The 25,321-nt window shown below is 45.4% G+C and overlaps 1 protein-coding gene across 2 annotated transcripts in view; it reads right to left on the reverse strand.

Moving 5' to 3' along the window:
• The window catches only part of CLF (SET domain-containing protein), a 129,082-nt gene that overhangs the window by 81,247 nt on the left and 22,514 nt on the right, over positions 1 to 25,321 (reverse strand). The window contains exons 4-6 of one of the 2 annotated variants that reach the window (XM_086501676.1): positions 15,940 to 16,047; positions 15,554 to 15,867; positions 15,297 to 15,458 (exon numbers count right to left, since the gene is read on the reverse strand). In XM_086501676.1, coding sequence (XP_086357802.1) covers positions 15,297 to 15,458; positions 15,554 to 15,867; positions 15,940 to 16,047 — 584 coding nt within the window. Of the gene's footprint in view, positions 1 to 15,296; positions 15,469 to 15,553; positions 15,868 to 15,939; positions 16,048 to 25,321 lie in introns of those variants that run through there. The other variant, XM_086501677.1, reaches the window with a different exon arrangement.

Here is a 25,321-nt window from a genome sequence, read left to right on the forward strand (position 1 = left end):
TCAAGGCTTCTCAAGGATACTAAAATTTGGTTTGGAGAAGATCTCACACCCGCCCAACTCAAACAAAAAAAGGCAGAACTCCAGAAGATGCGAGAAGCACACACAACAAGGAAATGGGCAGTCTATCGAGGAGGTAAAGCCATCATCCAGGAGTTTCGAACTCCCAAGCCAGCTCCCTCCTCACCTTCTCCTTCTTAGTTTTGTTTATTTTAACTTTCCTTTTGACACCTCTTTGAACCCTCAGTCCTTAACTGAGACGTATCCCACGATCCCCCTGTTTAGAAGAACTCATTTGTAATGTTTTGATTTCTGTCCCATGGGTCATATCTGACCTCCGTGGACGATAATTCAATCTCTCTCTCTCTCTCTCTCTCTCTCTCTCTCTCTCTCTCTCTCTCTCTCTCTCTCTAGCAGGCTTGGCTGGCGGGACTGATGACTGCACAGCGGAGGAAGCTCGCGAACAAGCTAGAAGGGGTTTCCACATGCAAGTTGCTCCTTTGCGTGCGCAGGCAGTGAGACAGTCCCACAGAGGGGGCTGCGTTCAGGCAACGAAACAGTCCCACAGAGGAGACTGCGTTCAGGTGGCGTTCAACGCCCTGATAGGGCCAATCAGATCCGCAGGCCAACCCAGCTGGGGGCTGCGTGTGTTTTTCATTCCACTACAGGTGCTGGTACGGGAGCAGGTCCCGCTGAGGCTGCATCTCGTGTTTTTGGGGTGGTATATTCCCTGCGCCCCGCGTGGTAGCTTTTTGTTCGCAAGCTTTCCTAACCTAGGGGACTGCGTGTTATTTGTTGGACAGTTTTGGACAGGTTCAGATTCAAGGCAACGGGCGCAAGGCCTTCCATTGCATCTTGCTCTATGGTTGATGCCCGCAGTGGGCTGGGGTTGTGCTTCTTCCCGCTTCGGGTTGTGGATTACTGAATCTCCGGTCAAAACTCTCTCTCTCTCTCTCTCTCTCTCTCTCTCTCTCTCTCTCTCTCTCTCTCTCTCTCTCTCTCACGCGTAGGATTATGTGTGCGATATGGTAAGTGAGCCCGATACATCTCTTGAACAACAAAACATGGAAGCAATCTCCCCTGCACAGGACACGGAAGCCGTCAATGTCTCACTTGTTTGCAAGTCGCGAGCAAAGGCAACCTTCATGCTCACGAACAAGCGGATAGCGCAGATGGAGAGGGAAATGTAGGAGTGGAAAACAGAGATGGAAGGATGGTGGAAGGAGAAGGCAAACCTCCTTCAGATGGTCTTCAATGAAGGCGCACAATGGAAGAAGGAGAAAAAGAGCCTTAACGCAGAAATACCGATACTCAAAGAAGAAATCTGAGAACCCAAACGCCGAGATACGGACACTCAAAAAAGAACTCTCAGTCCTTAAACAGTAGCTTGCTGATAGAGTAAGCAGTGGACTAGAGGAAGGCGAATTTTAGCCCTCGGTAATAGATGAAATCAAGGAGCAGGTAAGGATGATCACAAAGGAAGAGAAACTGAGTGTGGCAAAGACATCTTCATCGGCGGACATGATAACAAGGACACAGAAAAAGGCGGACGAGGCCGAAAAATGGATTGAGGTCGCCAAAAAAGAGAAAGGTCAAGAAACTCCTTGTACACCGACGCTTATCAACATGACCCTCGAAGAGGAACAAAGAAGGCGGATACGAGCACTGCATGTGAGAGTGACCCGTCTCAAGGACATAAAACAAGGTGGAGAAAGAGGTCACAAGCCTTACATTCATGATGGGGATGGAGAAGCCTTTGCACACAAAGGCATGGAGGGTAGGTAAGAAAAGTGATGGCACGGGAGAGTCTTCAAAGGGGAGAGCTCTCATACTATGCTTCCACTCGTTGGAAGAGAAGAAGGAATTCTTGAGGAAGAGGCCTACTCTCAAAAAGACAAGTATTTTCCTCGGTGATGACCTGACTCTCTCACAGCTCGCACATACGAGAGAGGTAATGCCAGAGATTACAGCGGCAAGGGAGAAGGGAAAGATAGCCTTCTACAGAGATGGACGAGTGGTGATTTTAGAACGGCGCACTGCATGACGGTGCGAGACCTATGGGACCACACTGAAGATGGCTACCTGGAATTGTAATGGGTCTATGAGGTTGGACGTGGGTGCATTTGAGGACAGTTTCAAAGACAAGGATATTGTATTCTTCTCAGAGACTCATCAGGCCCCTGGACAGGTGATGCCACATGTGGGATGCCACATGTGGTGGGATACAGATGGGAGACAACTCACAGGACAAATGCGAGATCTGAGCATGGGAGTAGAGGTTCAGGAGTAGTAGCAGTGCTATTCAGAGAGGAACTACAACCATTACTGCATATTGTACGAAGAGATGATCATGCTAGATATATGTGGGTGAGACAGAGAGCTGACACAAGTCGATTCCTATATATTGCCATATGTTACTTTCCTCCCAGTACATCAGTGTATGCTGCATCCAGAGGGCAGTCGCCTTTCTCTCTAGATGATGACATACGGGAATTTTTTAGGGATGGTGATATCATTCTCCTAGGGGACTTCAATGCCCGAACGGGCAACTCGCAGACTGCCTCCTACGACACTTCAGACGAGATGCTGAGAGAGCTGGATGTGGGTGAGTTGGGACTTGACAGATGCTTAGATGATAGAGAGCAGACGGAGTATGGGAGATACCTCATGGAAATGACGACTACACATGGATTAGCCATACTTAATGGCTTACAACGATTTCCTGGAGGAGCCAGTTTCACATGCTTTCCACACAGACATGGGGCCAATACAGTGGATTGTGTTATGACACAACCGAGCTTTGTCCCTTGCATTCAGGATTCCACAGTGGGAGCCAGACCAATGGGCATAGCAGTAGATCATGCTCTCTTGACACTGTCCATTAAATTTCAGTATAGTACAACCCAGACATCAGGAGGCAGGTCACACACTCGCTGTACATTTACACCGGAGACTCATTTCGTTTATACAGAGGAGATTTGGGACCACGTCTATTGGAAGGCACAACTGGCACAAATGGTACAGGCCTCTCAGTGGAGGAGTGCACCACTCTACTGACTGAGACACTACATGGGGCTGCATCAGTGGCATACCCACACACTCAGCCGGGCAAGAGACGACATTCTGGGAGCATGCCCTAGAATACTTGGTATGATGAGGAGTGCAGAGAGATGAGAGCCCAGCTTCAGAGGGATCTTCGTTTAGGAGTCATCACTTACAGACAGTCTCAGATTGCTTTCCGACGCCTTGCGCGACGGAAGAAGCGAGCTTACCTAGCTCAGATGGAGCGAGACTTATATCAGATGTCCTTGAGTAGGTATTCAAGAGAGGCATGGCGACTCTTCCATGAGCACCCTCCTCCCCCAGTGATTACTTCACCTGATGTGTGGGGCCAATATGCGACATCATTATATACGGTTCCTGGACAAGAAACCCTTCCAGACCTTACCAAGCCTTGCCCAGCTACGAGCACTTTCTTTACACATGAGATGGTACAAAGGGCCATCGACAGGATGAGGACCACGAAGGCATATGATCATGAAGGTCTAGTAGCGGAGCACTTTATACATGCCAGGGATATGCTGATGGAGGTTCTCGCAGTGTTGTTCAATCGTGCCATGTGTGAGGGATTACCTGAGACTTGGAGGTTGTCAAATATTGTGCCCATCTTCAAGGCTGGTGACCCTACAAAGCTTGGGAACTACCGAACTAATATGGTTGGACACACATTGGCACGGTTGTATGCATCTATTCTGGAGCAACACTTGAGTAATTGGGCAGAGGGCGAGGGTGTACGAGCAAAGGGTCAGGCCGGCTTCAGGAGGGGTTTCTCCACTCTTGATCATATTCTGACACTCAGGGCCATCATTGAGGAGGGCAGAGCACATGGGAGACGGATCTATTGTAGCTTTGTGGATTTTCAAAAAGCATTTGACATGGTACCAAGAGCTCAATTGATGCGCAGACTACAAGAGATAGGGGTGCCCATATAGGTGATTTGGGGGAGTATGGCTTTGTACAGATCAGTGATGGGACATGTACGCACTCCGGAAGGGGTATCTGATTTAGTTCACTCTACTATTGGAGTGAAACAAGGCTGCCCATTGTCTCCTACTCTATTTGGTATGTATGTTGATGAGGTGTCTGATTACATTGACAGAGAGGGTGACAGGGGTGCCCAACTGGCAGGGACGTGGATTCCATTGTTGCTATATGCTGATGATATTGTGCTGATATCTGACTCACCAGAAGGTGTGCAACGACATTTGGATGCACTACGCAGTTTTGCAGAGGATAGTGGATTGTGTGTAAACCTAGGTAAAACCAAGGTTATGGTGTTTAACACCACACCGCAATGGGTCAAGAGATCAGTACACACTTTCAAATATGGTCAGGAGATTGTGGAGTATACAGATGCATACACTTACCTAGGGGTAGTCTTTATTGGGCCGAGATTTTCTTTGAGAAGAGCAGCAGAGACTAGACTAACTACAGCTGGACCGGCTCTGGGAGGAATGGAGAGGATGTGTTCGCAGGTTCAGTTCCAAGACCTAGGACAAAGTTATGGATCTTTGATACTTTGGTTGCTCTACTATGTTATATGGGGTGCAGGACCCAGGTTCGGGGACCTTCTGTAGGCCAAGATGGTTGGAGGCGTATGGAGAAGCCCCTGGTATCTCTGATCTCTCGGCTGATAAGAGCCAAGGCTTCCGTACCGCATGATATCATTTGAGCGGAATTAGCTGCCCCCCTATGGAGATTGAGGCGCTTACCAGATCAGTCTCCTTTGTACACAATCTGTGGGATACTACCAGAGATAGATATGCCAGGGTGGCTCTAGAGTCCTCCAGACAATTAGCTCTTAATGGGGATACATCATGCTGGTATGCACAGATGGCATCATGGTTTCAGATACATGGTTTCACCATGGACAAGTTGCCTCCTTTTCAATACTCTCTACAGGCAATAGACTCTTTCGTCAGGATCTGATCCAACTGGACACGAGGAGGACATGGATAGAGCCGATACAGGAGTTGGGCACAAAGATGGCTTTCTATAGAGAGCATCTTCTCCACCTCATGAGGGATGGGTTTGTGATTCGACCTAGCTATATGGACACGCATCTTTCTCATGGTTTACGTTGTGCCATTGGCCAGATACGCACGTCTTCACATCAGCTCGAGATTGAGACTGGCAGATTCAAAGGGACACCAGCAGATGGTAGGATATGCCGCTTATGCCATCTAGAGCCAGAGACAGAGGTACGTTACATATGTCATTGCACAGTGTACTATGAGATACGAGGCCGTTTTCATTGTCTATTCAGAGAAGGTTTTGGGCATCTATCTAGGGTCATGAGTTATGAGGATCAGAGATGTCTGGGGCTTTATCTAGGGTCATTAGTTATGAGGATCAGAGATGTCTGGGGCTTTATCTACTTGAGTTACACAGGCATAGAGAAACTTTACTGAGGAGAGCTGAAGAGAGACAACCCCAGAGACAGATCACGAATTTCTTTACACTAGATATTGTACACCCAGAAGAACAGACAGAGGAGAAGCCAACAGTGGAGAGGTCTACCCGCACTACTTGCATTCTCATAGACCGAGCATTGGAGCTAGCGAGATCTAGACGACCCCGATGCAGAAGAGGAGCCACACAGTTTCGAAGGAGGCTACAGCAAAGGATTCCAGCCATATTTTTTCGTCGTCCAGAGTGCACATGAGGATGGATCTCTATGAAGATGGATCTCTACTTCCCTCCCATATTGTCTACACATTGTACTACTTAGTTCACACATTTCACGCCTTTCACCTTTCACACCTATCAGCTTAGTTTAGGATTCCGCAGTATTTATATTTTGTTATCCTAGTTTAATTTATTTTGTTAATCTGACTTTGTATCAGATACACCGCATTGTAACTTTCTAGTCTCATAGGTCACTTTGGCCTTTTGAAGACGTTAATATCACATTTCATTTCATCATCTCTCTCTCTCTCTCTCTCTCTCTCTCTCTCTCTCTCTCTCTCTCTCTCTCTCTCTCTCTCTCTCTCTCTCTACCCAAACATTGTAACAGATTCACCACTTTTGTATCAGTTTGGTCTCATAGGTCATTCTGGCACCAGCTGGAAATTGAATTTGGCAGATTTAGGGGAATCCCGCATGAGAGCAGAATTTGCAAGCTATGTGGAATGGAGCCGGAGACAGAATTACACTACATATGTCATTGCACCGTATACTATGAGATACGCGGGCGTTTCCATTGCCTATTTAAAGAAGGCTTTGGACCTCTAGATAGAGTCATGCAATACCAAGATCAAAGGTGCTTAGGCCTGTACCTACTGGAACTACATCGGCACAGGGATAATCTAATGAGAAGACAAAGAGCACTACAGCCTCAGAGGCAGATCACAGATTTCTTCGGATCGAGAGAAGCAGGAATGGAAGGAGAAGCAAGAGGCCAGCAGCGAGCACAAAGGAGTACCCACATTCATACCAAAGGCACCCTCATTGACAGGGCGATTGAGCTTAGGAAATCGAGACGACCACGACCGAGATGCAGAAGCACACTTCACCGGTGGAGACTACAACAAAGGATTAGAAGCATTCTAGCCAGACACCCAGAATGCTCCTAAGAAGCACAGTATACTATGAGATACGGGGGCGTTTTCATTGCCTCTTTAAAGAAGGCTTTGGACCTCTAGATAGAATCATGCAATATCAAGATCAAAGATGCTTAGGCTTGTACCTACTGGAACTACATCGGCACAGGGATAAAATAATGAGAAGACAAAGACCACTACAACCTCAGAGGCAGATCACAGATTTCTTCGGATTGAGAGAAGCAGGAGTGGAAGCAGAAGCAAGAGGCCAACAGCCAGCACAAAGGAGTACCCACATTCATACCAAAGGCACCCTAAATGACAGAGCGACTGAGCTTAGGAAATCGAGACGACCACGACCAAGATGCAGAAGCACACTTCACCGGAGGAGACTACAACAAAGGATTAGAAGCATTCTAGCCAGACACCTAGAATGCTCCTAAGAAGTTTATTTAATACTTTGGATTTAGTTTTTCACATTTATTTTCACACTTTTCACGCTTAGTACTTGAGTACTAAGGTACCCAGACATTGTAATAGATTCACCACTTTTGTATCAGTTTGGTCTCATAGGTCATTCTGGCCTTTTGAAGACGTTAATATAACATTTCATTTCTCTCTCTCTCTCTCTCTCTCTCTCTCTCTCTCTCTCTCTCTCTCTCTCTCTCTCTCTCTCTCTCTCTCTCTCTCTCTCTCTCTCTCTCCCCTATAGAGATTGAGGCCCTTACCAGATCTCTGTCCTTTATGCACAGTCTATAGGATACACATAGAGACAAATATACTAGATTGGCTCTTGAGTCCTCTAGACAGTTAGCGATGCAGGGAGACGCATCATGTTGGTATGCGCAGATGACCTCATGGTTTCAGAGGCACGGTTTCAGCATGGATAGATTGCCTCCTTTTCAGTATTCCCTGGATGCACCCTCCCTGCCAGTCACACGGACGGAGATCACTAGACTCATTTGTCAGAATCTTATACAGTTGGACACCTGGAGGATGTCACCAGGAGGTGTATTTTTCCTGTTGCCTTCCGTAAATAAGTACTAGATATTTTTATTTATTTTTACTTTTACTTGTTTTCCCCGGAACCCTTGAAAAGGTGCAAGTGGACATTGCATGGCCAGTGTGAAACGGCTGCGGCCGAATAGGTTTCTCACATTGGGAGTCTGGGTCGGTCAGTCTGGGACTGGTCGGGCCAATTAGCACTGAATTCTGATGAGTATGGAAGCCTGTGCCCGCCAAACGAAATCTGGGCCACTCGGAAAGTCACTTACAACTTTATAAGTGAGTGGGAACTAGAGAATTAACTCAAAGGGGCAAACTGGACACTTGGCAGGAGGAGGTCAGTCTGCAGGACACCTCAGCTGGAGGAGGCGCCCAAGAGAGAGAGGGGGCTGATTTTTCACACACAAGTGAGCTACAGTGTGTGTGTGAGTAGTGGGAGGTCTATAGCTTTAATGGAAAGCTTGCCTTCTCCTCTGTCTCATGTAGTGCGATGATTTGCTCTCGTGCATCTCTCTCTCCCCTTTGGCACATATGGTAATGCCCCACTAGATGGGCTACTCAGATGAACATGTACAGTTCTGGGGGTTTATGCGCGTTTGCCAAGGCAAGAGCCTTCTGAACAAGAACCGGATTAGCTAATTGCTAATCCCCCACAAGTACGCACAGTTCCATCGCGAAAGATTGCGAGTTTGGAGAGTTTTCTCGCGTGAAAACTCGTCCAATTCACAGGGGAACTGTCCCACTGTGTACGGGAGTCCTTGGGACACGCGTAGGCGTGTTCGCTCTGCTAAAAACCATCCGAAACAGCGAATTACAGCCTGCTGTGTCTTTTTGCAGGTTTAGGGTTTCGCACCTAAACTGCAAGGGAACACCGGGGGAGCCTCGTGAGAGCCTTGGGATGCGTGTACAGGCTTTTGGGCACCCGGCAGTGAAAAACGGGGAATTACAGCCCGCTGAATTTCTGTGACAGCTCACTAGAAAGCTTCCAGATAGCGAGGGAATCCGTCCTAGACAGGTGCTTTTGACCTACAGGGGTTTTTGCGCCGTTATGCTGCCAAAATCAGGTCAAAAACTTGCGTTTTCAGCCCTCGCCAGGTTTGGACAGCTTTGTGAAAGCTTGTGCTAAGTGGTCGGATCGTCTACCTTAGTTTGAATAAAGAAATACCGAAAGGGGCGCCAGTCTTTGGGGCCTACAGGGTGTCGGTCTCGTGTGCACAGTGACATTCTAGTCGCTGGACGCAACTGTGTTCTCTTCCCTTCTCAGTGCTCTGTGTAAAGTTAACAGGTGATTGAAATAGTACCGCCCTCTACGTTGTACAGGCCGGTTATAGAGGACATGGGTAGAGCCGATGCAAGAGTTGGGCACGAAGATGGCTTTCTACAAAGAGCATCTTCTCCAACTTTCGAGAGATGGGTTTGTGATTCGTCCAAGCTACATGGACACTCATTTGTCTCATGGTCTGCGATGTGCTATTGGTCAAATTCGCACATCCTCACACCAACTGGAGATTGAGACACGTAGATTCAGAAGGATACCACCGGAGTCTAGGATATGCCAACTATGCGATAGGGAGCCAGAGACAGAGCTACACTACATATGCCACTGCACTCTGTATTATGAGCTACGAGGGCGCTTCCATTGCTTATTCAAGGAGGGTTTTGGACCCCTAGATAGAGTCATGAGGTATCAGGATCAGAGATGCCTTGGCTTGTATCTACTTGAGCTACACCGACATAGAGATAGTCTGCTGAGGAGACATGGAGTACGACAGTCACAGAGACGGATCACGGACTTCTTTGGATCGAGGGAGCCGGGAGACCAACCACCAGCACGGGGTGGTACCCACATTCATACCAGAGGCACCCTCATTGACAGGGCAGCTGAGCTCGGAGATCGAGAGGACCACGACCGAGACATAGGAACACAATACATTTTCACATTTCACATTTCACACCTCATTTTCAGTTTTCATTTTTACATTCAATACTTTTTGTACTTGTACTTCAGACATTGTATTAGATTCACCACATTGTATCTGATGGTCTCATAGGTCATTTTGGCCTTTTGAAGACGTTAATATATCATTTCATTTCTCTCTCTCTCTCTCTCTCTCTCTCTCTCTCTCTCTCTCTCTCTCTCTCTCTCTCTCTGTGTGCAGATTACATTGATAGAGAGGGTGACAGAGGTGCTCAACTTGCAGGGTCATGGATCCCTTTGTTGTTGTATGCAGATGATATTGTATTGACAGCAGAATCACCAGATGGAATGCAGAGGCAGCTAGATGCATTACATAAATTCGCGGAGGACAGTGGACTGTTGGTAAACTTGAGTAAAACCAAAGTTATGGTGTTTAACACCACACCGCAGTGGGTTAGGAGATCGTCACCTACATTTGCATATGGCCAGGATACAGTAGAGTACACAAATACATACACATACCTTGGTGTGGTATTTGCAGGACCGAAGTTTACTCTTAAGAAAGCAGCGGATGCTAGATTGTCCAGAGCCTCTGCGGCATTGGGAGGGTTGGAGAGGATGTGTTCACAAGTGCAGTTTCAGGAACCATGAACAAAACTTTATGAACAAAACTTTGGCTCTTTGATATTGTGGTGGCTTCGGCTATGCTTTATGGGGTCCAGATTTGGGGACCATCTGTGGATCAGGATAATTGGAAGTCAATGGAGAGACCTTTGGTATCTATGATTTCCCGAATGATTAGAGCCAAGGCCTCTGTACCACACGCAATTACCCGAGCGGAACTAGCTGCCCCTCCGATAGAAATTGAAGCTCTTACCAGATCAGTGTCCTTTATACATGGTTTGTGGGATACAAATAATTGCCGATATACTAGACTAGCCCTCGAATCCTCTCGACAATTAGCAATGAAAGGGGATACATCATGCTGGTATGCGCAACTGTCCTCGTGGTTTCAGAGACACGGGTTCAGTATGGAAAGATTACCGCCCTTCCAATACTCTCTTGAGGCTCCATCACTAGCAATTACACGAACGGAGATTAATAAAATCATCTGTCAGGATCTTATATAGTTGGATACTAAGAGGACATGGGTAGACCCTACACAAGAATTGGGCACGAAGATGGCCGACTACAAAGAAAACTTCCTACAGCTATCTGAAGATGGATTTGTGATTCGCCCGAGCTACATGGATACCCACCTGTCTCATGGTTTTAGATGTGCTATTGGTCAGATTCGTACATCCTCACATCAGCTGGAAATTGAATTTGGCAGATTTAGGGGAATCCCACGTGAGAGCAGAATTTGCAAGTTATGCGGAATGGAGCCGGAGACACAATTACACTACATATGCCATTGCACTGTATACTATGAGATACGTGGGCGTTTCCATTGCCTATTTAAAGAAGGCTTTGGACCTCTAGATAGAGTCGTGCAATACCAAGATCAAAGATGCTTAGGCTTGTACCTACTGGAACTACATCGGCACAGGGATAATCTAATGAGAAGACAAACAGCACTACAGCCTCAGAGGCAGATCACAGATTTCTTCGGATCGAGAGAAGCAGGAGTGGAAGGAGAAGCAAGAGGCCAGCAGGCAGCACAAAGGAGTACCCACATTCATACCAAAGGCACCCTCATTGACAGGGCGATTGAGCTTAGGAAATCGAGACGACCACGACCGAGATGCAGAAGCACACTTCACCGAAGGAGACTACAACGAAGGATTAGAAGCATTCTAGCCAGTCACCCAGAATGCTCCTAAGAAGTTTATTTAATACTTTGTATTTAGTTTTTCACATTTATTTTCACCCTTTCACACTTAGTACTTTAGTACTAAGGTACCCAGACATTGTAACAGATTCACCACTTTTGTATCAGTTTGGTCTCATAGGTCATTCTGGCCTTTTGAAGACGTTAATATAACATTTCATCTCTCTCTCTCTCTCTCTCTCTCTCTCTCTCTCTCTCTCTCTCTCTCTCTCTCTCTCTCTCTCTCTTTCTTTTTTTCTTTTTGTTGGAAAAGTCAGGGCTGTATATTACTGAGTAGAATATAATCCCTAGCGGATGCCAAAATAGCCTATCACGTGGGGTGTACAAGCTGAATGTAAGAATGATAGCCACTATAGTGACAACTTGACTAGAACAATCTCATGGTGGTCGGTGTGATGAGTGGAGGAGAAACCACCGAGGAGGGGCATAATGCCATGTAATCTGGCCACCTGTAAGTGTGAAGAAGAGTGGGAATCGGGCCCAACGCCGAAGGAAGTCAAATCGACAAGCCTCGGCTGCTCGAGATGTACCTGAGGAAGAATCCCACTGCCAAATCAGTGTGTGAATGATGTCCAGCCAAATGGCAGTGAGGGTATCCTGGAGGAGCTGTGGAGCCGCACTGAGAATGTGAAGACAACGAGCTCTCTAAACATTCCATAGTGTAATGCTAGTGATGATTGAGAAAACTTCATCACGTGTCTGAGGATCCCCCTGCCAAGCAATTTGTGGTAGCATAGCCAAAGTCCCTCGCCGGTAACCAGTCGAGGTAAGCATAAGGGCTGGATCTGTGTCTGAGCCCTCGTAGAAAAGATGCGGTCTGGGCATCGGCATCAACCATGAGACAGATCCCCAAGTGAGAAATCCATGTTGAACACCCGCTCTGCTAAGTAAAAAGCAAACTGCAAGCCACACTACATGAGAAGTTGAGCATGATCAAAGACAGTGTGCAGGTGACTCAAGTAGTCGCAAAGGACAGCGAGTACATAGCGGATCATGACCCATAGTAGCTAGCCAAGTCCCAACTGGAAGTCCTGCATGTGCAATCATCCACATGAAAAAAGAAATACAACGAGCCGCATGTAAATCCCAAATGGCTGACCAAAACTGTTGTAGACAAGCATGGGAGAGACCTGAATATAACCAGAAACGCATACGAGTAGGCTGCTCTGGTTGCTGTCTCATCAATGCTAACCTTCCAATCCTGACAGTGTACTCAAAGAATGATACAGGTGCACCGGTGGGGTCAGAGTGAGACCAATGCCACTCTCCTGGGTCCCAATGAAGCTGAGATAGGGCACGACCCTCCCACACCCAGAGCCTCCAAAGTGCAGCATCAACGGAAGCGAAACGGGGGTCAACACAACGACGCTTCCCGCGGGAGCCGACTACTCGTATGGCCTCCCATCGAGCGTCGGGGGAGACAAGGTGCGGAGAGGTGGCATCATATGTCAATCTAACATGAATCCCCTGAGAGTAGTCAGTAGCAACTATGAACAGCATGGTGTCTAAACGAACTAATAAGAGAGTGCTCTGAGCAAAGAGGCCTTCCCAGCCACAATGTGGAGGCATCTGAACCGTGCCTCGCATGACTGCATCCCACTGTGAAGGAACGGGGAGTCAATCTCAAGCAGTCTGTTTGTCACCCCGCGACCAATGTCATAATGTTATGCCACAAAATCTGCATCCAGCATACGTGTCTCATGAAACAACCGCATAGAGGCAGCAAGGCCAGTGTCCCAAGCAGCCCAATCAATGTGAGTCCTCTCTCCAAGCTGACGAGGTGGATTAACCGAAGAATCAAGAACTGCATCATTCCAAATGAGAGGCTGGCACTCAATCTCCTCACGACATGAGGGAGGTGAGCATATGATAGCCCGTCGCATGGAAACCCAAATCTGAAGGAGCGATCGGATGAAGGGTGAGAGGGTGGTGGTGGACAAGGGGGCATCCATAAAAAGGAAACGATACCCTGTATGCCAAGTATGACCATCTCTAGTGCCGAGGCATGGAGTCGCTGTGCAAAGAGCGGCCTGAAGAAGCATCTTCCAAGGTTCTTGGCCGGGAAAAAGACCCCGAACAATAAGCTTGGTAAGAAGGACGCGGCTCTGTAATTCTGGATCAATAATGCCAAGGCCTCCCTCTGACCTAGGACGAATAATCGTGGACCAGCGAACTCGAGCACGAGTATCAGTAGTCCCATCTGTGCCACTCCATAAAAAGTTCCGCACTAGTCGGCGGAGCTGCGCTATCACACCAGAATGTAGCATCCAACAAGAGGCCGTATACCATACTGTAGCCAGAATGACCTGGTTGGCGACCAATGCACGGCCAGCCAACGACAGATGACGTGAAGACCAATGACATAGCTTCCTGCGAATAGACTGTAGTACGGGTGCAAACTGCTGCTGTGAGGAAACATCAAATTCAACCTGAAAGCCCAGATATCTGCATGTCTGACCCGGCTGCAGCCATGTGAAACCATCAGCTACCCCCCAAGTAGGTATGTCATCACTGCCAACCAGTAACCATGGGATTTGTGCCAGTTAATGCGTGCACCACTAGCAATGCAAAAAACCTCTAGGGCCTCCCGCATGGCATCAAGAGCAGCTAGCAAATAGCGCAACATCAGCATAGTGTCATCAGCAAACTCCTGATCAATAAGGTCCGGAGCTGTAGGTACTGGCATGGTCAAGCCACGAAATGCATGACTCTGAGCACGAAGAAAGTCGGACATAGTCTCTCCTACAAATAGATACAAATATACTGCTAAAGGACATCCCTGACGGACAGATCGAGAAAGCTCAAAACTACGACTGACACGGCCACCAATAGTAATAGCACTGCTGGCAGTCCTGAAGAGAGCGGAAATGCCTGAGATCCATCTCGAAGGGAAACCCATCCTGGCTAATGATCCTTCGAGAAAGTCCCACTCAACATGATCGTATGCCTTCTCGAAGTCAAGGATGAAGAAAGGGAGAGGTTCAGAAGATGATCTGGCCCACTCTACTGCCTCATAAAAAGTGAATGAATAATATCTCGTAAGAACGGTCTCAAGCGATGGTTGATCAGTAACGCTAATATCTTATAGACCGAAGGAAGTAGTGTAATAGGTCTCCACTGTCGGAGCTAAGTGGTGTCACCCCCTTTCGGAATAAGAGATATGAGACCTGAACAAAGATCCGGATGCATATATCCTGATGCAAAGATCTCTCTCTCTCTCTCTCTCTCTCTCTCTCTCTCTCTCTCTCTCTCTCTCTCTCTCTCTCTCTCTCTCGTTTTGGGCAAGAACAGTGGCTGTAGATATGTGTACAAAAGAGACCTTTGGAGATGCTCAAAGACCTATCACCTACAGGATGTACAAAACGGGGAGGACAATGTAGAGCTATGTATACATCAAGGTGGTTTGTATGAGGAATGCAACATGAACCTATACGGAGGCACGTAATGCCGTGTTATCTTCGCCCATGTCCGAAGAAAGGAGTATCTATCTACGCCTCTCTGCTGCCTTAGGAACCTGCTGAAGTATCCCACTGGCTGCGAAGAGTATGTAGCAGCTCAGTTCAAAATAGCTGTGAAAGTGGTGGATGTAGGAGAAGACTGTGAGCCCCGAATGTGAGCACAATGAGCCTTCCACATGGTCCAAGGAGTGATGCTGAAGATTGTAATAAAAATCCATCCTGCTGGTAGAGGTCCAAATGATGACCTGTATCTAGAATCATAGGTAGAGTGCCCGGTCTATATCCCAATGAAGCAAGCCTATCTATCTATCGATCCATCTATCTATCTATCTATCACAATGCCCAAAGGAAAATTTAAAGATATAAATGGAAATCTCTTCAAGAATATTACATAATACACATACTCCATTGTACAAAAAATAATAATACATCCCCGGCAATAGCTAGGAAAACTCCACAGACAAGTGAAACAATTCTGAGCATACCATAGAATATAATCCTCCCCCTTGCTAAATTCATGTTTGTCTTCTTCTTCCTCTGCTGCCTCCTCTTCACTGTCACTGCAAATTAGCGCTTCACTGCCATTCTGATCATAGTAAATACGTCGTCTTCCAACAACAGACTGATCCTCTGGCATCTTTTGATTTCTAAAACAAACTACATTGAACCATCAGCTGCAGTCTTGCAAAATATCTAACCCTCACATCCCGTCATCAAGCTTAATTGTAGTCAAGTCTTTTACCTGTCCAAAAATATCCATGTTGTGTAAGGGGGGTATTGCTGAACCACAGGAAGCTTCACCTGTTGAACTTCCATTTTGCCACCTGTATTGCTTCCATTGAGAACCGAGAACATACTTGAACCTTCATCTTGACTTGCAAATCCATCTCTGTCAAAAACAGTGGGATCAACCCCAGCGACACTGCATTTCGCATTTTCAATCTGTGTTGTGAGACAGTCCTTTGTTTCTTCTTTGTAAATAACAAACTTGTTGCCAGATCCAAGTATTCCATGAGTGTACTTGTGTAGTTTTTTTCTGTTCGTCTCCATTCGTTTCTGACCATGTAAGCACGTCAACCTTCATGTCTGAATGCAAAAACTTCAGTAACCAATTTCACCTACGCACACCTGCACATATGTGATCCGAGTTGATTCAACGTTCTTCTTAAATCTATTGATGGTTGAAGATATTATTGACGCTGGAACCTTCACTGGTTGCTCAGATACATCAGATTTCTGTCAAAGGGCAAGAACATGAGTTTAAAGAAAGCACATGGAATACATGTCTTACCATAAGCAAAAAAGCAACCTCATCTTTTATAACACAGCATGACTTGTTTTGAAAAGAGAGCTGCAAAAGTTTTTGGGGTGGGTTGTTTTGAGAAAAACGAAAAACCATTATTTTCTGTTTTGGTTACTGGTGGTGGGAGATGGTGTGTTTTTTTTTTTGGTTTTGAAGGCGGGAAGGGGGGGGGTGTTGTTATGTTGTAAAGGCGGCCGAAGGGCGAGCATGAGACTCAAAACTTAGTACAACTACTACATATGTCTTGTTACGAAGAAACAAAGCTTGAATCTACCCCCCCTCACACACACACCCAAAAAACCCACACGGATGGTGCCCAAAGGGACACTATGCATCAAAAATTTGTGAACGAACTGCTGACGTGGCTGGCTGTACGGACGTCCGCATATTACGCTGCTGACGTGGCATCCATACGGATTTCCATAAATTGCGCTGGTGGAGTTGGGCGCTAGCTTTTGGCACCATATGCTTTTAGAACATAAGCTTTTCATGTAAACTGCTTTTCCTAGGCCAAGGGCCTTTAAATAAGACCCAAGGCTCTCCCTCAAGCTCATTCAGAGCTGACGAGCCGGTGAGCAGAGGAGAGCCAGGGCAATTTGTACTTGCTCAATTGTTAATACAAAAAGAAATACCGAGTCTTTGGAGCCAATCTCTCTTGGCACGGAACTACGCCAAGCCGTGTCGACTCAATTAAACTATGATTGAATTACCAATCTCTCCCTTGTGTCGCAACAGATTTCAGACTTGGGGTGTCCAAGTTTGTTACACGTCACAACTCTTGCTCATAAAGTGAAAGTGTGCAACGGAAGAAAAGCACTAGCACGGCGCATGCGAGAACACAAGAAAAATACAGCTGACAATTGAATAACTCCATAGGAAAATGATACAAGATAACGAGAGGGTGGAATGGGGCTGCACTGATATAGTGAGCCAACTCTAGGTCGAGCAAAACCTCTAAAAAATACCCATCACAACACATCCACAAATCTAGGAATAAAATAAAAATGGGTGCAAACCCTATATGTGCCTAGAATCCCTACTAGGAGGGTGAAAGGGTGGCCAACCCACAACCAAGGGCCTATGTGCACCTGAGAAAAGTTGTAAGCAAGAGTGAAAGCATCTAGAAGGTGAACGTAAAGCTCTAACACCCCCCTCAACAACAGATGTTGAGAAGCTACGGAGGAAAATGCAAGAGTCCTGGCACATCTAGAGAACCAAAATGAGCATCAAGCCAAGAAAGGATGAACCATCTAACGACAAATGAAGATAACCATAGTGGAGGTTGCACCGATCAAGTAAACATGGAAGATGGCTAGAAAACGGAATAAGGTTGTGGAACAAGAGTGCCAATAGCTCGAGTTCATAAATGGGGTAGTTTATATCGTGAGCATGCAATTTTTTGAATTCAAAGGCAACACATTTCCCTTCCTAGGATAAGACACCACCAATGGCATGTCCACTAGCATCCGTAAGGATTGTGAAGATATTTGAGATATTTCAAAGCTATAAAATAGGTGCATTTAGAAGAGCATGCAATGCTTCAATTTCACAAAACTTTTTTGGGTCGTAATTGTCCACATAAATACTTCAGCTTTCTCAAGAATCGAAGTAAAGGAAGGAGCTATATTAGCATGTTTTCAATAAATATGTAATGTCATTCTATAAGGCTAAGGAAATCCTCATGCCTCTTGAGCAGGTTTTGGCTGAAGCCAAGCTAGTGAAGCAGGCGCATAGAGGTAGAGAAGTGGTACCCCCTTGAAGCAAAACACTCTGACCAAAGGAGAAAGGCTGCCAACGTTGAGCAGAAACCGGCAACGCTCCAAGTCCAAAGGAACTGACAAAAAAGAAGGGCGAAGGGGCAATGCCGGCAGACGAAGGATCAAGTCTGACTTCTTGCAATACACACCATGGATTCTCACAAAGAATTGATCAAGAATGGGAAGTTGTCGGACCTATGGTTTTGCGGGAAGAAGACCGAATGGCAATGGAAATTCAAATAACAACAAATCAACTGATGAAGAGTTGGATGACCAACTTGAAGAATCCCTGATCGAGGATCCACAGCTTGCTAATCCCCGACGAAACCTACAAATCAGCACTTGTGCAAAGCGCCTTATGAAGTATTCAAAGGATCCTAAATATGTGAAATTTCTAAAGGAACAACGAATCCTGCATTCCACAAGAGGTGGCAAAAGGTTGCCAACCCTCCTCTCAAGTCGGCAATGAAAGTGAAAGCAAAGCCAAAATTGAAAGTGAAAGCAAAGCCAAAATCTGATAAGAAGAACTCTCTTCCGACATCAAAGTAAATTGATCGAGCCATGGAGAGGAAGATCAACGAAATCTTGAAATACATGAAAAACTCTCAAGGGATAGAAATCCAGGTCTTTCCTCAGCTATCTTAGCCAGCAATCAACTTTCAAGGACTTTAAGCAAAGAAAGGGTCTAAAAAGAGACACCATCAACTCATTCACTTTGAAAACAACTCGAGTTCTCCTTCTTCTAGTTCCAATGAGGAATACCAAAGAAAGTCAAAGAAACAAAAATACAAGAAAATCAGATCAAGAAAGAATTACAAGGGATCACTTCCTTCCGATCCAATAACTCCTCCATCTAACGCCTCCATCTAACGACTCTAATAATGACTCTTACACCTTTTGAACCACTTTTGGTAAAAAGAGGAAACGTCTGATTTGGGAATTGAAGGACGACACCTTAGAGCAGAAACGGAAAAGGGCAAGAAGGAATTTAAGGATACCCATAAGGCATTGTCTTTTGTTCAGCAATTTGACATCGCTTTCTCCAAAGGCAACTTTACTGAAGCCTCCAAAGTTCGAAAGGTAGCATCCCACCTCAAAGGGCATGCAGAAATGGTGGTCTACGCTTTTATTGCATAGAAAAGTGTCTAGAAACTAGGTCAAGTTCAAGCAGTTTTTTTCATCTATTTGGTTGACTCCCCGGATTGAAGCTGATGTTTTGATGGCATAAAACCACTTGCGGATGAAAGAGGAAGATACCCTTTCAAGCTACAATCAAAGAATTGGGATACGTTCCTAACAATGGCTTCTTTCCGGAAAGTGTCCTTGAAGGGGCAGATGAAAAGATATAATGGCGGTCTACCCAAAGGAATTTAAAGCATTGTCTGAAGAAAAATTCTACAAGTATCCAACAACTTATGGACCATGCTCTGAACAGAGTCTATGATATCGGGATCCTTGACTTCTGCCACGGATGAGCCAGTGTCCAAGCCTCAAGGCTGCTGACAAAGACGCAACATAAGGAGAGAAGAAATTGAAGAAGTTGGTGCAGAAAAGAAATCCACAACCCCTACGCTATTTGTTGAGCAAAAGACGGAATACTGAACCGAATAGCAAACACTTCAGAACATCACACTTGTAGTCAATGAAGTGGAAGAAATCCACTCCCGAATGCACTAGCCCCAAAGTCCGATGCCCCTTTTGGTTCTTCTTTTAATATTAAGTAATCAATAGAGTACAACTACCGATGAGTCACTTTGCAAATGTGCAACTGTGCACTGATCTGCCACAACTGACTCCCAAGGCTCATATTTAAATGAACTTCGGTCTAAAAGCAACTACTTCAAAAGCTTAAGGCCCTCCAAAAGCAACATCTGCTAAAAAACGAACACCCACTTGCTTTCACACTAGCACCCTCTCTCTTTTCCAAAAAGTATACCACGTGAGTGGCTCGTACAACTCCCACAACAGCAACATGACATCTACCGCAATTTTCAGTGCCTTTTATGGGCAGGCTACCACATCAGTGTCGCCGATTGTTTCTCTCTATATGTCTTCTACCAACAGGTGATTGCCACATCATCATTGTGACATAACCTCCCCCCGTCCCACAATTGACAATAAACTAGCTCAAGAGACACTAACTCTATGCTTATATGCATTTGACCACTTCAAATCATGCATTGGCACAAAGACACAAGTCAATAAACAATCATAATCCCATTCACACCACTATCCCCGTCGAGACCTTAGACATGAACTATGATCATTATGACTTATTAACAATCACCTCCAAACCGCATTAATCTCTCACAAATGTCTTGATGCTTTAAATCTCATCACTCCTATCAGATGCACATCCAACCCTATGTGCATGTGGACAGCTGACTCCTACTTCTAGGGTTTAGGACAGCCTACAAAGTGTTGTGGCACCTTTGTGAGCCTGTACGCAGGACATGGATATCCAAGCACTTTAGAGTAGTTGCATACCCTTTGATTGCACAAGAGCACTGCCAATGTCTGCTAGATGTAGGCACTGGGGAGTGTTCCCATTACAGTTTATAGTACCCGATGTTATATGGTTGGACACTCCAAGCGAGAAATCAATAGCAACACACGAACAAAAACTTCAAACTGACTGAACTTTAAGAGAGAGAGAGAGAGTCGACACGGCACAACAGAGTTCCACACCCATAAGCATTAGCCCCAAAGATCGGCGCCCCTTTCCGTATTTCTTTATTATTGCTTTTGCAAAGTACAACTCCCGAGGGTCCTTTGCTCTCAGACTTTGCGTCCAGATGCTCTGCAGAGTGAGAGGCCCAAGGACTCTTTTAAACTTACATGGGATGCCTAAAAGCAGAGCCCCAAAAGCAATAAACCCCAATAGCTAGCGTTGAAAGTTGCAAAAGCTACCAGCGTAATTTGCGGAAATCAGTACAACCTGCCACGTCAACACAACAGCACGATTTGCGGAATTTCGTACAGTCTGCCACGTCAGATGTCTGTACAACATGCCACATTAGCATGTCAAGCGTTTTACGAAAATTGTCTCCAACATTCAAGCTTCAAGATTTTTAGGGTTAGGCCCCACGATCGGTGCTCAAATTTCAAAAGTTCTTCGGTTTTTGTTTCTCTTGTCCACTCGGCCATTTCTCTTCCAGTTGCGCATGCCATGTCATCACTTTGTGACATTCCCCCCTCTTGAAAGAATTGATCGCCCTCGATTACACTAAAAAACAGCCAAAGGACAAAAACTTTCTTCAGTAGACACTGATTCTATGTACTCATGCACCAAACTCCAATCCAGTACTTCTACAAAGACATTAGTCACTGATCAATCACATTTCTGTCGAGGGTCTCAGATACAAATCCTAATCATTGTAACTATTTAGCAATCACATCCAAATCACACTGATCGTTTCACGGATGTCTTGATCTACTAAATCTTGTTACTATCACATTCATATCTTTTCATTTTAAAGTTCAATCAAGCAAACCATACCCATGACCATCCCCACAAGACTATACATCCACATAGCATGCAATTCACAAAATCACACACTTAGTTCACATTAAACATCGTGTTTCAATCATTCAATCTAGCCATCTCATTCTGTCCAGAATTCTTGATGAACCTAGATCACTATGCAACCATCTCATCCTTCCGAAACTCTTGATGCACTCACAACAATATCCAGTCATCTCATCCAAATAGACATCTTGATGCACTAGAATCTCATTCAGTTCCCATTCACTTAGGCATCACATCTAAATCATATGCACTAAGTTCAAATCACATTCATTCTTCATTCACTTAGCCATCACATTTAGATCTTACTTATCTCCGACAGATGTCTAGATGCACTAAGTTCTACTCACTCATTAGACAAAATGCTACAGACATTTCATCTTTCTCTACATGTCTCTAACAATACACACATGAAAGAGCACATGTTTTCAGTTCAATCAAGGAAATTTCCAATTCAATGCACACAGCTCTTAAAGTCATTCCGCAAATACTGTCAGCCTGTCAGAACCCTAAAATCTCAAAGAGAAATTAGTGACTTTATTCAATCTAGGCAATCTATGACAAAGGAGTGGAGTGGCTCCCCTCTTGTGTAGTCCGCACCACACCACATTCAACCTGCTGTGATTCATCGATAACTTTTGACATAGACACTACTAATAGCCCAAAAGCTTCAAGGTAGAGGTCTCTCTGAAGAGAATTTGCGAGGTTCTCTTCCTCCATTCACTTTGCATCAAGGGCCAAACAGTACCTTTGACCAAATTTTCCGGTGGACCTAGCTTACCCTTCTGTTCTTTTCTCAAGCCCTTTGACCTATTGATAGCCCTTCTGGCCTCCCTGTCCTTGGCAGCTCAATCTGGATCTGGAAAATTCTATGATCTACCAGCTGATTCCTTTCTTTCCTTGTGCCCTAGGACTTGCGGGTAGCCTCGCTAGCCTCTCCTATCCATTGGCACGTCAGTCTCAATGGTCGAAAAGACGCACTATCATCTAATCCCCTTTCTTCTCCGGAATCCTCTGATGAACTTGCATCTGGTTTCCCTAGTTCATCAGAACCCTCGAATGTGCTACCATCTAATTCTCTTACTGCTCCGGAATCCTGTGATGAGATGTCATCAAGTTCCCCTGATTCATTCTCTTCACTGAAAGACTCTTGCCTTGTTAAGGTGGATACTATCATGTCCATAGGATAAGTCAATGAGCTAGCATGCATTCCAAATCCTTGCTTAGCATATCCCATAAGTCTCTGGATAGAGTCAGACATCTAGTCTAGACAATATTGTCGAATCTCTTTTGGCAAACCACAGCAAAACCGCTCAATCTCGTCCCCCAAAGTAATCTTCCAAAACGAAGACACTAGCAAATAATTATCCCAAAACCAATGGCATTAGTCATCCAATGTATCTTTCTTAGTCATTCTCAAATGATGCCAAGCTATGATGACATCTCTTTCATATTCGTTTGATATCCAAGTTGACGTGAAAATTTTCTTGAATTTTACCCACGTCACAGGTGCTTCAATGCGATAACAACAGAGTAGACCACCAAGTCTGTGCAATTCCTTTCTAGTAAGATGCCGCTTCGCACCTTGGAGTGTTCCGTGAATTAACCTCCAGAGAAGGCAGCGTCAAACTGTTATATAAACTCAAGGGCTCGATGGGTGTCCTCGTAGCCTGAAAACGTCTCAAACTTAACGGCCTGACCCCCTTCCTCGAAATCCTTGATTTTCTTGCTCATATGTTCACTGTTAGAAGAGGACGAGCTCTCCTCCTCTGTAAGGTGCAACGGAAGTGAATGTTGAACTTTGCTCAAGATGAGTGCTCCGAACTGTGCTCAAGGTTTCTTTTACTTACGGAAGGGAGAGCCTTCCGTTCCTTTAGTGAGAGAGTGCAATGGACACAAACAAAGTGGTCATGAAGGTACATGAAACTGAGAGATAGAGAGAGAAGAATACAACACCAGAATGTTGTCAAACCCTCCTCCGAAGGCCCCACTCTCTACGGCGAGAGTGGTCTACTTATGATTGCACAAATCTCTACAATGCTTTGGACTTGCTGACGATGTCAACGACTATGAGGACGACGACGAGACGGGCTGAAATTTGAAAATGCTAAGGGCTGAAATCTGCAAATCTTTACCTGCTGAAATACGACTCTATGTAGATGATGATGTCCATGACGATGATGCGACGACGCCGCGCTGGAAACGCAGATGTGTTTTCCGGGCTGAAACTGTAAACTTCGCGGGATCTGGCCATGCGGCGAGGATCTGCTGCGGGAAGGTGAGATTTGCGAGGTTCGGACTTCTACTGCGGTGTCTGACCGCTGAAAACTGAAAACGTTGGTGCTTCTTGAAGTCTTGTCGCGAAGGATCTGCAAAACGCTGAGGTTGATCTGATAATCAAAAACGCAATGGCTGAATTCTGGTCTCCTGTCGCCGGTTGTCCTGCAATTGCAAAACGCTAGACTGATCTGCTGTTCTACTGTCACCGGGAATCTGCAAGTGCAAAAACATTGGCTGATCTGGGTGCAAAAACGCTAGCTTGTTGCAGATGGTGCAAAACGCTAGGGTCCTGGTGGGGGTCCTACTGAGAAGGTGTCTGTTGAGCAAAGGTGCTCTTGCTGCCTCTTCTGCCAGAATTGCTAGCGCTAGGTTTTTCTTATATAGTCACTTATTGAATTTGCCCTACCTAGTTCCCAACAAAAGTCACTTAAAAATAATAAGTGAAAAATGTCAAAAATAGGAAAAATAGATCTATGACTATAAAAATGCTCCTGATGGGTTTTGATAGTAATCTGATGATCATGCTGTGTGCAACCAGAGGATATGCATCTAATCAAAGTGTCTAGTCATGCACGGTCTGCGAACAAACTCACAAAAGTGCCAAATCACTTCCTATTCTAGACTCACTGAACTGAACTGAACCCTTGTCATGAAGTAGTTTGTCCATGTACACAGAGGGTTAGATGTGCACGTGACATCCCCTCCTTTTCAAAGTGAGGTACTGATACCGAACTGTGGCGGCGAGGGAGATCGCCAACAACGTCTGGAATCCTGAAAAGGACTCTTCGCCGGCCCACTCTGATGTGTGAGTCCTGCGATACTTGAACTTCATAAAGGTCTGCAATGCTTGCTTCTTTGGGCCGCGCCAAAAGCGACACAAAGTCTTCTGAGTCTCCTTCAATTCCACTTCTTCTATGGATGTAGGTCCACCTTCTTCAAGCATCTCCGAGGAGGAAAATTCCTGAAACCACTTCCAACACAAAACCATGAACATACCCATTCCATGTAAAGTGACTGGAAAATTCTATTCCTTCAAAAAAACTGTGCATGCAATGCAAATGAACAAAGTGACGGAGTGCCAAACCGTTCATCAAACACACGCAAACAATGGGGTCGAATCTTGACTTTCTGATCTAAATCAATCAACTGTGGCAAATCACAATGGAAATGCCGATGCTTAATGTTCAATCCTTCTTGTGCTCTTTCTGAAATTGTGTCATGCCAAAGAAGAGACATGGAATGTAAATTCCTTGAATGCAAACATTTCATCTTTTCATGAATTGCATTGACAGAGGAAGTGGGTTCTGTGGGTTCTTTAGATTCATTCGATTCAAGCTTAGGACATGTTCTTTTTATGTGACCCTTAATGTGACAATGAAAACAACAAACTTCCTTAGAATAAGTGCTTTGCTCTTCCGACGTGATGTATCCTCCTAAAATTCCTTGTTCTACCTTTTCATCGGGAGTGGGCTTAGGTTTAGCAATTGTGTTAGCCTTACCCTTAGGTTCATTTGAAGAGTTCTTTTCTGAGAGATTATTGGAAGATTGGTTAGAAGAGTTTTCATTCTTACCATTTTTACCGTTTTTACCGTTCTGAGGGTTCTGCAAAGTCTGAGAGGTACTTGTTGAAGTCTTGTTTTCCTT

Source organism: Adiantum capillus-veneris, chromosome 26, assembly GCF_014529385.1.
Source record: "Adiantum capillus-veneris isolate H3 chromosome 26, ASM1452938v2, whole genome shotgun sequence".
NCBI classification, from domain to species: Eukaryota; Viridiplantae; Streptophyta; class Polypodiopsida; order Polypodiales; family Pteridaceae; genus Adiantum; species Adiantum capillus-veneris.